The sequence below is a fragment of the Sturnus vulgaris genome, chromosome 16 (assembly GCF_052056855.1).
Source record: "Sturnus vulgaris isolate bStuVul1 chromosome 16, bStuVul1.hap1, whole genome shotgun sequence".
Classification (NCBI taxonomy): domain Eukaryota; kingdom Metazoa; phylum Chordata; class Aves; order Passeriformes; family Sturnidae; genus Sturnus; species Sturnus vulgaris.
In genome coordinates, this window is record NC_142258.1 from 11,194,257 (window position 1) to 11,205,380 (window position 11,124).

General features: G+C 44.3%; 2 protein-coding genes across 3 annotated transcripts in view; one reads left to right on the forward strand and one right to left on the reverse strand.

Annotated features, from left to right (window-relative positions):
- Window positions 1-1,264, forward strand: part of USP7 (ubiquitin specific peptidase 7) — a 67,533-nt gene extending 66,269 nt beyond the window's left edge. For both annotated transcript variants that reach the window (XM_014894584.2, XM_014894592.2), the window contains one exon: window positions 635-1,264. In XM_014894584.2, coding sequence (XP_014750070.1) covers window positions 635-741 — 107 coding nt within the window. In that variant the 3' untranslated portion in view covers window positions 742-1,264. The remainder of the gene's footprint in view (window positions 1-634) is intronic.
- A 4,725-nt stretch (window positions 1,265-5,989) lies between these two features.
- On the reverse strand, window positions 5,990-9,610 carry LITAFD (LITAF domain containing). Its single transcript, XM_014893884.2, has 4 exons — window positions 9,272-9,610; window positions 8,318-8,383; window positions 7,054-7,213; window positions 5,990-6,587 (listed from the first exon to the last, which is right to left on the reverse strand). The coding sequence occupies exons 1-4, from the start codon at window positions 9,366-9,368 to the stop codon at window positions 6,479-6,481; spliced, it is 432 nt and encodes a 143-aa protein (XP_014749370.1). The 5' UTR covers window positions 9,369-9,610; the 3' UTR covers window positions 5,990-6,478.
- Window positions 9,611-11,124: the final 1,514 nt, after the last annotated feature.

Sequence of the window (11,124 nt, forward strand, 5' to 3'; positions counted from 1 at the left end):
AAAGAGAATTTCTCCCTTTTGGAAGAAATATGTGGACTGTGGTTTTCATGAAACCTAGCAGTAGAATAAATAATATTGGGTTGAACAAATGAAAAAATCTGTATATTTTCTTTGCAATCTAAGTGACTAGGGTTTTTTCTTAGAAAATAAAGAGGAGGGACAGTTTAATGATTTCTTAATTAGCATTATTTGCGTTTTACATGAATTTAACAGATATTCCCACTTAAACCAGGTGATAGGAATAGCAGAGATTATGGTAAATACTGTTGGTTGTGGTGTTTCAGTGGCAGATTCCTCCCTGTTTGAAACAGGCTCAGCACTTTGGTGAAATCTGGTACTCTGATGTGCCTCTTATATGGCCATAACAGTGGTTATTTTGCTTTAGAGCACCCTTCAGTGCTGTAAACTCCTGTAGGTGACTGAAGAAGAGAAAAAGCAGGTACCTGGAGGAGGTTGTGGATGTGCTGTTGGAAGGAAAGCCTGGCTGGCTGTGGGCTGCTCTGCACTCCTCTGCCCTCCCTGTGACTCCCACCAAACCATGGGCAGAGCACACAGGAGTAGTTTGTGCAATGGAAACGTTTTTTCAATTTAGTCTTAAAACTTCATTATTTTTTTTTTCTCTTTTCTTTTCTAGGCAACATGTCTCATCCAAGGCCATGGCTAGGGCTTGACCATTTCAATAAAGCCCCAAAGAGAAGTCGCTACACTTACCTTGAAAAAGCTATTAAAATCCATAACTGACTTACTTAACCAGATTGTCAAGGCAAGGGACAAAAATAAGTGTGTGTGTGCACCTTTTTAACAACTGTAGAACTTTGGTACACGTGCACTATATCTGAAGTCTTCAGCAAGAGGATTTGCTGCTGATGTTAATTTTATTTTGTTGAGGCTGTTCAGTTTGGCTTCTCTGTATCTATTGACTGCCCTTTTTGAGCAAAATGAAGGTGTTTTTATAAAAGCTTGGATGCCAATGAGAGTTATTTTATGGTAAACGTAATGCAAGGCAATTGTCAGCATAATGAGGGAAGAGTTTAGTAGAACAGTTGACATTGGCAAAATTATTTGTCTGTAGTACGTTTATAGATGGCATAAGCTGACTGGCTGCCCTTCCCATGTGGTGTTCACCATCACTGCAGCTGGTAAGTCTTATGTTTAGACTCACATCAGATTTATTTCCTTCAGTTATACTTTAAATGACATTTTTGTGCATTTGTAAATGCAAAAGAAAAACTCACATCATCAATAAATAGCAATCTCTACTTCATTGTGTACATTGTTGGCACTTATTTGGGATTTTTGTCTCCTCCAGCTTCATAGAATCTTTTTTAATGAACTAGTTTTCATTTAATTTAGTCAATACTTTGCATCCCGTTTTGCCAAGTGGATGCCCCGAGTCCTAAAAAGAGATATTTGGGTTTTTTTTGTTAAATTTCCAACCGTTGCGATGGATTATGCCACCTTCTGGCAAATAGAATGACACTCAAAAGTTGGCAAAAGCAAGTGAAAAGATTATAAATATCATTAATTTAGTTACCATGGGAAGAGATGGGGAAAACACAAGAACTAGCCTTTTAGCACAGAGGGCATGCTCACTAGTGTTTAGTAAGCTGTTGACTTTGTATAAAAAAGGAGGAAAAAAAACGAAAAAAGAAGAAAAAAAAAACGAAAAAAGAAATTGTATATTTAATGAATGAACATGTACAATTTAACACTTGGAGGTTAATTTTATTGGGTGAGTCTGCAAGTGAATTTCACTGATGTTGATATTCATTGTGTGTAGTTTTATTTCAGTCCCCAGACTGCTTCCTTTTCTTTGGAGCTAATGCCAGCCGCGTGTCTAGTTTTGAGTGCAGTAAAGATAGAATCAGCAATTCACACTTAATTTTACATTCTTTTCCAGTATTTTATTTTGTTTCTGTAGCCTCAGTGTACAACTCCTCTTCCTGTATATTGCCTTTTTTTGCTGGAAAATGTTGTATGTTGAATAAAATTTTCTATAAAATTTTTTTCGATGAGTGATGACGTGGACACTGAAGAAGATTTCTCCTCTCCTTGGAAGTAGAGTTTTGGGAAACGTTTTCATTCATGAGATTTTGCTAAAGGTGTGGTTTTCTTTTTCCTTAAGTGTTGACAATTGTATAATCTTCATTGGTTGTTTTGGGGAAACTTTGTGGGGCTTTCTTTTTAATAGTTTTGGGGTTTGGAGGTTTTTTTGGGGTTTGGTTTTTTTATGTCCTAACTAGTCACATTGGAGCTTAACAAATAAAAGGTTTTCCAGGAAAGGAGCCATGTACAAAAAAGAGAAATGGAAAAATTATTTTACTAGTTTGTTTGTAAAGCTCGTGGTAGAGTCTTTGTGGTAGACTGGACTCTGCCTGCCTGTACAAAATTTTGTGGTCCAGATTCTCAAGTCTAATATTATCAATGGTGTAAAGTGAAATCTGGAGTCTCTAAAGGTAAGATCTCTTTATAGAGTAATAGATTCCCTCTGTAATGTGTTCCCTGTATTCATAACCAAAACAGAAGGTGCAAGTTCTAGGTATGTTTGATTCTCTTTTTCGTTTGTATCTTGCAGTGCTTTTAACTATCCCTTATTTCCAGTCAAGGCAAACTAGTTGTTTACTTTGGTTTTGTTGTCTGAATGTGTAGGTTAGTGATAGAGGGAAGTGTTTAACTGGCATGCCTTAAGTGGAGAAAGTTTTCCTGTGCTTTGCATTTCCATCAAGCTGGTGAGAATTGCACCATCCCAGGAGTGTTTTTACTGGTACTTGGATTGTCTTTACAGGCTTTCAGCAAATGTCACGATTTTTTTCCAAACTCTTTCTGGGAATCAGAGGCTCTGGTCAGCAGTAGTAAGCCCTAATTATATTTAGTGTTGTTTAGACTGATATAAAATTGAGCTTATATCTGAATGTCACTAAGTTTTCACATTAATTATGGGATGGTGGCAGCTTTTAGGGTCTATCTTTAGAAACACAGTCCTTCCTATTTCAGAATAAAAAGCGGCTAACAGTAGATTTTGGGTGCCTTTTGGGTCTTCGATGATTGGATTTTATGTGCTTCAGTATTTGTGCTGCACTAATTTGGTGAAGTCCATACTTTGAGGCATTCCTTATGCAGTTTTCAATTACTGAAAGATTTTCTGGGAAAAAAAAAAAGTTTTGGAGCACAAGTAACTTGTTACTGAAATGTGGAAACACCTGTAAAGAGGAGGGCAGGAGGGTTTCTCAGGTGCAGTATGTTTGTTCAGTTCATTTAAAACAATTTACAAGAATACAGTCTTCAAAATTGCCATGCTTTTCATTTCTTTATTCAGATTTTGGAATTATCTGGATGATAGACAGTGAGTGCATTAAATTAAGGTAATGGTAATATAGTGTAAAGCAATAAGGATGTAATTTCACAGTAGACAGTATCAGAGCAACGTGTTGTTGACAGCCCATCCGAATTCTTCCTACAGAAATAGAGCGTTGTTCCTGTAGATTTACATAGTGCCTTTTATCCTGAAGGAGTCCAAAGCATTCTGTGAAATCTGAGCAGATGTCACCAGTGGTAGTTGCTGACTAGAGAGTGACAGCCAGCCCCAGCCCCCTTCACTCGCCCAGGCTGGCACAGCAGGACGAGCAGAGCGAGAGCCTCCCGATCCCGGATCTACCTCAGCTGCTGCCCTCCGGAGCTCCTGCAGCCTCCCCGAGCCGTGCCAGCCTCCCTGTGCCAGCAGTGCCGTGCCATCCTCCCTGTGCCATCCTGCCTGTGCCAGCCGTGCCGTGCCAGCCCCCGGAGCCCGGACCCCCCGGCCGCGGGCGCTGCGCTGGCGGCGGGGGCAGCGCCTGCATGGGAGCCACGCTGGGGGATTGCTGTGTGATAAATCCTCTGTGAGAAATCGTTTTCTGTAGGAACTTGTACATATTGTAAATAAAATAGCCCGGGCTGAACACTGCTTTAGTGTCATGGCTCTTCATTTTGGAGAGGAGTTGGAGTTAACAGCTTTTGGGTCACTCAGATTTTGGTTAGATCGAGTAGATGCAGTTTACAAAATTCAGCCGAATTGTGTGTCAGGAATGGTGTTAATAATCTAAGGTGTGCTAGCCAGAAGGAAAATTCTGACTTGTTCGTCAGCTTCCATGTTTTGAGCCCTTATATTTCCTGAAACATTTTGGTATTGAGGTGGAGAATGTCACTGTTTGATGTGGGAGCAGCAAATGTCATTGCTGGCTGTTAAACCTGCCTGGTCTTTGGGGTCAGAAAAAGGGGGAAATGTTCACATGTGCTATGTCCTAATCCAGCTTCAAATCTGTATTTATTTAATTTCTGCCCCAGGTACATTGAAGTTAGCTGTATACCAAGCAGAGCAGGAAATGAATGAATGAATTAATTAATTGTGTAAAACTATTGCACCTATATATAGTGGTGTAAAAATATCCTAACTACTTCTGTTAAGTATCTCTTGCACATCTCAAGTCATACATAATTTCTTTGCCATGTGTATATTCGTGTGGATTTGGGTTTTGGACCTTTCCTGATTAATGTCACCGACTTGGTGCATTATTTACCACTAATTAATAGCAATGCTTGTTGTTCCACAGCCATATTTTAAAATGGAGAAATATCTTAACATCCAAAAAAAATGTGTGGATTGGTAAAACATGTTGTGCTGCCATCTGTGTGGCTGCCTTTAATCCTTGTGGGTTTGTATTCCATGAGGTGACAGTGGGTTGGGTGACCAGGAGAGGGACAGTCACAGGTACAGAGGAGTGAGAGCTGGGGCAGCTGCTCTGGGTGTTGGCTCTGGGTTTCACGTAGGGCTGGGAAAGTGGTTGTTTAGCAGTTTTTACATCTACTGATTACATTTTTTCATGTCTCACAGTCTGAAGACTGGGGTTTCTGTGGTCTAAAGGCTGCAGTGGTGCAGGTGTTGAAGTAAGAATCTGTGCATGTGCCCAGCCTGGCTTAGCTAAAGTGTGGGGTCAGCTCGGTAGGGGCAGTTTCTGATGCAGCCTGTGACAGCTGGCTCAGGGTGACAGGGCTGGTGGGCATTGCCCTTTCTGGAGCTCATTTCTACGGCCCCACAGTGTCCAACAACCAGGACTTGTCCTCGCTGTGTCACAGTGCTGGAGGAGCTGCTGGGGGCTCTGGCCCTTCCCGGTGTCCCTGCCTGTGTCCCTGACCCCCTTCCCGGTGTCCCTGCCTGTGTCCCTGACCCCCTTCCCGGTGTCCCTGCCTGTGTCTCTGCCCCCTTTCCCGGTGTCCCTGACTTTTCCCGGTGTCCCTGCCTGTGTCCCTGACCTTTCCCGGTGTCCCTGCCCCTGTGCCTGTCTCGGTGCCCCCGCGGGCAGAGCGCCCCGTGCCCGGCAGGGGGCGATGGCGGGCGGTGCCCCAGGGCTGGTGACACACGGCAAGGACACTGGTCACACTGCCAGGCCAGGGTTTGGATAAGGAGCTCTTTAAGTTCTCTGAGTGCCCAGTAGAGCAGCCCCAGTGCTGCTGCTGCACATCCCCCTGCCCTCAGTAATCCCTGTGCCAATGTGAAAGTATTCATGGTGTTATAACATGGAAGTTTCTTCTCTTCCTCTGCCTATTTTTCCAGCCAGCAGTAACACTGCTACTGTCAGTGTTGAGAAAGGTCTGGGCACCTCCTGGGCATTGTAATAGCAGATATTTGATTTCAAAAGGTAAGTGACTATAAAGTTCTGTGTGAAGGTAAAGTCTAGTAAGTCCTGCTTTGGGAGATGATGCACTGCAGTGAGAAGGTCGAGAGGCAAAATAAAGACCTTGTGGTAGCTTTGTTCAAGCTGTGTTTGCTGATTTTTCTTATGTGTGTGTTTGCCTTTTGGATTGTAGCTTGTTAATGTAAAGGAGGTGTCCCAGTGACCTGCATCTCATGCTCAGGCCATGGCAGCAACGCAGACAGCAAATGTTTTGCCACTATTGTAACAATAACAGGTTTATTTTCTTACCTAATACATAAGAGAGTAAAGACAGTCTCATAACTTAGTGTTTTGTTAATAAATAATGAGCTATACTGTGCCACCCACAGCCCTGCAGGGGTAGATCCTGTAGGGAGAAGAGCAGAGAGAAATGAGATCCCAACCAGTCAGTTCCAGTGCAGAGAAGGTAAGAGCTTCTCTGAAACATCCATGTCCAGACCTTGGTTAGTGGTGGGCTGAGAGGAGTCTGTGTCCCAGCTGGGTGGGAGATTTGAGAGGAGCTGAAGAACTCACCAACTGGAAACTTCACAGCACAGGCAGCGAGTCAAATGGAGCATAAACACTGCCAATTAGTCTTGGAAGTGTTCTTTGTTTTAAAGTCAATCCAACCGTGTGGTGGTGAACTGGAGCTTACTGGGTGGGTTCACCAGCAAGGGAGCTGCAGAACCTAAGCACAGTCCTGTGGGTTTCCTAGCAGTAGTTTCATGTGCAGAATCTTGTGCTATTAGGGAATGGAGGCTTTACATCATCTGGTTGCATAAACTTGGTTTCTATAGTCTTTTGTATCTATAAATGTGAAATTGGCAGCATGGGCAGTAATGATCTGCATCCTTGAAGATCTTCACGAAGAGAGGGACGAAGCAGCATCCAAAGCAGCACCTGGAGCCAAAGAGGAGATGGACATGCACAGAATTATTACTGGCTTTCCTTTTCTGCTGGCCACAGCTGTGATTTCCCCCTGCCTTGTTCTCTCTGCCTTTTCACTATGTGAATCCATTTCTTTCCCAAGTCTATTAATGTATCTTCCAAAAAATTAATCTTCTTCGCTTCTGACATCTTATGTGTGAGTCTGTTTCTGAGCCTGAATCTAAATTAGAGTTGGGAAGTAGACAACGTTGTACTAATTTCTGCTTGTCTTATGAAAAGTGAAACATAACTGGGTTAAATTTAGCAAGTTTGCATCCCCTGTAGCCATGATGACTGTATCTAGAAAGGACAGGATGGCTTCTCATCAAGTGGAGAAGGGCAAACTGTCTGTACAAGCACTAACTAGAACTTTGATTTTTAATTACTCATTTTTAACCTTCTGTTATGCTGAATGTGCACAGTGCCCATGAAAACTTACCCAACCATGCACAGGCTGGTGCACAGGAGGTAGGACAGCTTGCCCAGTCTGTAGGTGACCTGGGTGGTGATGTGCTGGCGGCAGGAAGGACAGATTGTGGATGTTGGTTTGCTGGAGAAGATCCCTGCCACAATGATGGGAGGCTGGGACACCAAATAAACTGAATTCAGGAGAGAAAGGAAGCAAATTAGAAGCACAGGAAATATTACACAGTTTATAAATCCTTAACTGGGAGAATGTGGGTTCTTAACGTGGCCTCTGTGTTATTATTGTTGATTTCAGGTTTATTCCCAAGAACCCCTGTGCTGGTCATTGTGTGTATCCCAATACACTGCACCTAAACCCAGCCACTGTTTCCTCGTACACAGGGAATTGTCTGTGGGATAATCCCAGTCAGGCAGTCCCCACCACCCTCTGGTGGATGTACTCTGACACTGAGGATTTGTCTTCTGATATTTAAAATAATATGAAAATACTTGTTCTCCCTGAAGAAGGGATTTGAAGATATTGGGGAACTCTCTGGATCAACTTTTCAGTAGTTATGAGAAGTTCAAAGCAGTTACTCTTACACCTAAATGCCATCAAACAGCTGCTGGTGCTGTCCCCAGTTAGTCTCTAGCTCATGTATTTGCAGTCTAGACTTGACTATCATATTCCCTGACAGGCATGCCCCTTGTAGGTACACGAAGGATATTTTTTTCAGAAATGTTTTCAGTTAAAAAAAACAACAAAAAACCAAACATTTTTAGGATCCTAAAATGTGTTTAGGGTACAACTTCACACTGTAGCCTGAGGCAAAACTTGAGGAGTGGGAAGGGATCTGCTGTTAGATAGGATAGAGCATGTCAGAGTTCAAGTGCCTTCTGGTTTTAGGGATATTTTAAAACCTATGTCTCCTTTCTCCTGTATGGGGTGTTATTGACTGCTCTTCAAAGCCTTCCCTCAGCATCTCCTTTGAGCTTCTCCCCTCCCATAAAGGTGACAAGAACACTGGCCTTATAATTATTTGTTCTGAAAGCCCTGGCTTCAGGCCTTTTTGGTTTGTTTTTTATTTTTCTTTTAATGGGTATTTGTGTGGATTGGCTAATGCTGGAAAAATCAAATCTGAGTGCCCTGTCATAGTTTATCTTCTGGCATTTCTGTGAAAATTTTCCAGTTTATGAGACTGTGATTGGGCCAGAAACCTCCCACCCACCCTCTCTGTTGATGCTAAAACTGAACCCATTTCACTTTTGCTGATGTGCAGCACCAGCCCTGGGCTCACCGGGCTCCTCCACGATGGTGGTTTCTCGGTAGGAGTAAGGTGGGGGAGGAGGGTACTCGTAGTCCCCTGTGCAAAGAAAAACAAAGACAAAATGTAAAAGTGCCAACAGCTTCTGCCTCCCAAAGCCCCGTGTAGTGAGGGAGAGGGGGCTCGCAGGGAGTGCCAAATCCAGCCCAGGGAGAAACAGCCCTGAACTGATTCATGGCTCTGCAAAGCCAGAAGAGCCTGCAGTGACTGGCTGGTCTCACTTTTATTATAAAAGCTGAGAAATCAAATCATGTTTTAGGAAAGGCAGAAATTCCAGCGTAACACTGACATGATACCCAATCTTAATTTAAAGACTCCACTGATAAAGGACCCACAGTACTTCTACCTTCAGTGGTAAAAAAAACATGTTTAAAAAAAAAAAAATTAACTAAACCAACAAAAGCATTTATCGCCATTTGAATGATGTTTCTATTAGGAGATCCCATCCCAACCCTGGGTTTTATATGCCGGCACAGACAAGTTTCTAAACCCATCAGGTCCTGGCAAGGCTGTGCCCCAGATGTGCCGGGTTTGTGCTGTAGAGCAGCCCCAGATGTGCTGGGGTTTGTGCTGTAGAGCAGCCCCAGGTGTGCAGGGTTTGTGCTGTAGAGCAGCCCCAGGTGTGCAGGGTTTGTGCTGTAGAGCAGCCCCAGATGTGCTGGGGTTTGTGCTGTAGAGCAGCCCCAGGTGTGCAGGGTTTGTGCTGTAGAGCAGCCCCAGATGTGCAGGGTTTGTGCTGTAGAGCAGCCCCAGGTGTGCAGGGTTTGTGCTGTAGAGCAGCCCCAGATGTGCAGGGTTTGTGCTGTAGAGCAGCCCCAGGTGTGCAGGGTTTGTGCTGTAGAGCAGCCCCAGATGTGCAGGGTTTGTGCTGTAGAGCAGCCCCAGCGCTCCCCGAGGCGCTCCCGGCTCTGTCCCAGCCCCACTCACCGTCCTGGCCGAGCTCCGGGGCCGAGGGCTCGGCTCTGTGCTGCGGCTCGTACACGATCATGGGCACCTCCCGGCGGTGATGCTTCTCTCCGGACATGGCTGCAGCTCACTGCGCAGGGAGGCACAGCAAAACCTGCTCTCCGTGCCCTGCCTTTGCTTCTCCAGCTCGCAAACTCAGGTGCTGCTTAGAGGGAAATGAGCAGTTCTCACACTGTGGCTTTTTTGTAGGCTGGCGACCAGTCAGCTCCTGTCACACTTCATGATGAGGAAGGTGGAGAGCAGAAAATACCATCTTAACGCATTTCTTTGTGCTGGGAAGTTAAAAATGTTCCCCAGAAAGTGTGCAAACTCTTGACTGAAAGAGTTACCTTTGCAGAAAACTTAACCTATTCTTTTTTCTATGGATTGTTAAAGTAATCAGGGAAGGGAAGAGCACACTTGGAGCACCTGTGAAAAACCTTCACGTGTGATTAAGTCAGTGCAATCAGCGGCAATTCGGATCTGTCTTTCTTCGGATTATTGTGCAACCTTATCACCATTGTTATCGTGACCGCTTGTGTCCTGTGAAACTATTGTCTCATCGGTAGGTGACAGGCTTTTGTTGGGAAACATCCTTATTACGGATGACTGCGCTGCCTGAGGCTCTGAGCAAGACGAGGCCACGAAATGTGTGTTTGCAGGTGTTAGCAGGAGCTGATCCTCGCAAGAAAGGAGGGTGGGAGGAAAAGAACACGGAGGGAAATGTGCGTTTGTATTACTGTCAGCGGAAAGGCGCTAATTATTCCTTGCTGCCCCTTGGACCAATATTAACTGGTTGATTTCTAATATTTGCTGTAAGTGTCCTTTGCAGAAGAAAGGCACAGCCTTTTAGCACAGGTCAGTGAGTGTTTTTGGGGAAAAGGAGCACAGATGCACAAACTGCACAAATGTGTTAGATCAAAGAAAAGCAGCAGAGGAACTGCTGGGCAAGGCAGGATGGTCTCAACAGGTTTGCAAGGAGTGCTGGAGGAGGACAAAAGAGGAAGATCAGTAGAGCTGAGATAAAGCATCAGCCCTTCAGAAAGGGGGGGGGGCGGAAAAAGGGAATTTGAAAATATCACCAGGGAAGATGTGCCGGAATTTTCACAAATCTGGATGAACGGCAGGTGATACGAGAAACGATATCAGAATGAATAATAAAGGGATTAGGTAGGTGTAGAGGAAAAAAAACCAGAAATACAGCACTGGCCATGTTAAGGCCAAAGTGCCGATGGAAATTACAAATATTTGGGTGGGAGAGGATGGCAGAAAGGTGCATCTCAGTATGATTGTTATAAAGGAGCTAAAACAGGGGATTGGGAATGGCAGAGATGTTAATAGGCCATTGTTGAAGTTTCATGAGGATCCCAATGAGAAGAAAAAAGGTGAGAGTCAAGAGAATTTGGGTAGGATGAAGCTGTGAGAACCAAGGGAGAGGAAACAGAGTTTGCCATTAATGACTGTGGGCTCAGCAGTGTGGTGATAGATAATTTACATTAGCCGGTGTTGGCCAAGAGCTGTTCCCCTGGAACAGGGATTAGTGCGGGAATTACAGGGAGTTTCCAAGTTTTTGTCTTATTCCTATCTTGGTACGCTAAATACTGGGTGGTGTCCCTTCGGGTGACACTTCTGCAGAATTCATCACTCTGTGAAGCAGGAAAAAGAGGAAAGAGCTTTTGAATTCCATCCAGTGCCTGTAAGCCCAGGCAGGCGCCTGCAAGAGGCACAGGGTAGGAGGGAATAATAATGGCTAACACAGTGAGAACTCGTCGAGTTAACTGCGGAGTGCAAGCACACTCTGACTAATGCTGGCTCCACCCAGCGAGGTGTCAGGA

Excerpts from the sequence above, each read along its gene's own strand:
- LITAFD (XM_014893884.2), bottom strand. The coding sequence starts at position 9,368 with ATGTCCGGAGAGAAGCATCACCGCCGGGAGGTGCCCATGATCGTGTAC. Across the intron at positions 8,384-9,271 it reads CCCGGAGCTCGGCCAGGACG|GGGACTACGAGTACCCTCCT; the intron begins GTGAGTGGGGCT and ends TTCTTTGCACAG. Across the intron at positions 7,214-8,317 it reads CACCATCGTGGAGGAGCCCG|TTTATTTGGTGTCCCAGCCT; the intron begins GTGAGCCCAGGG and ends TCCTGAATTCAG.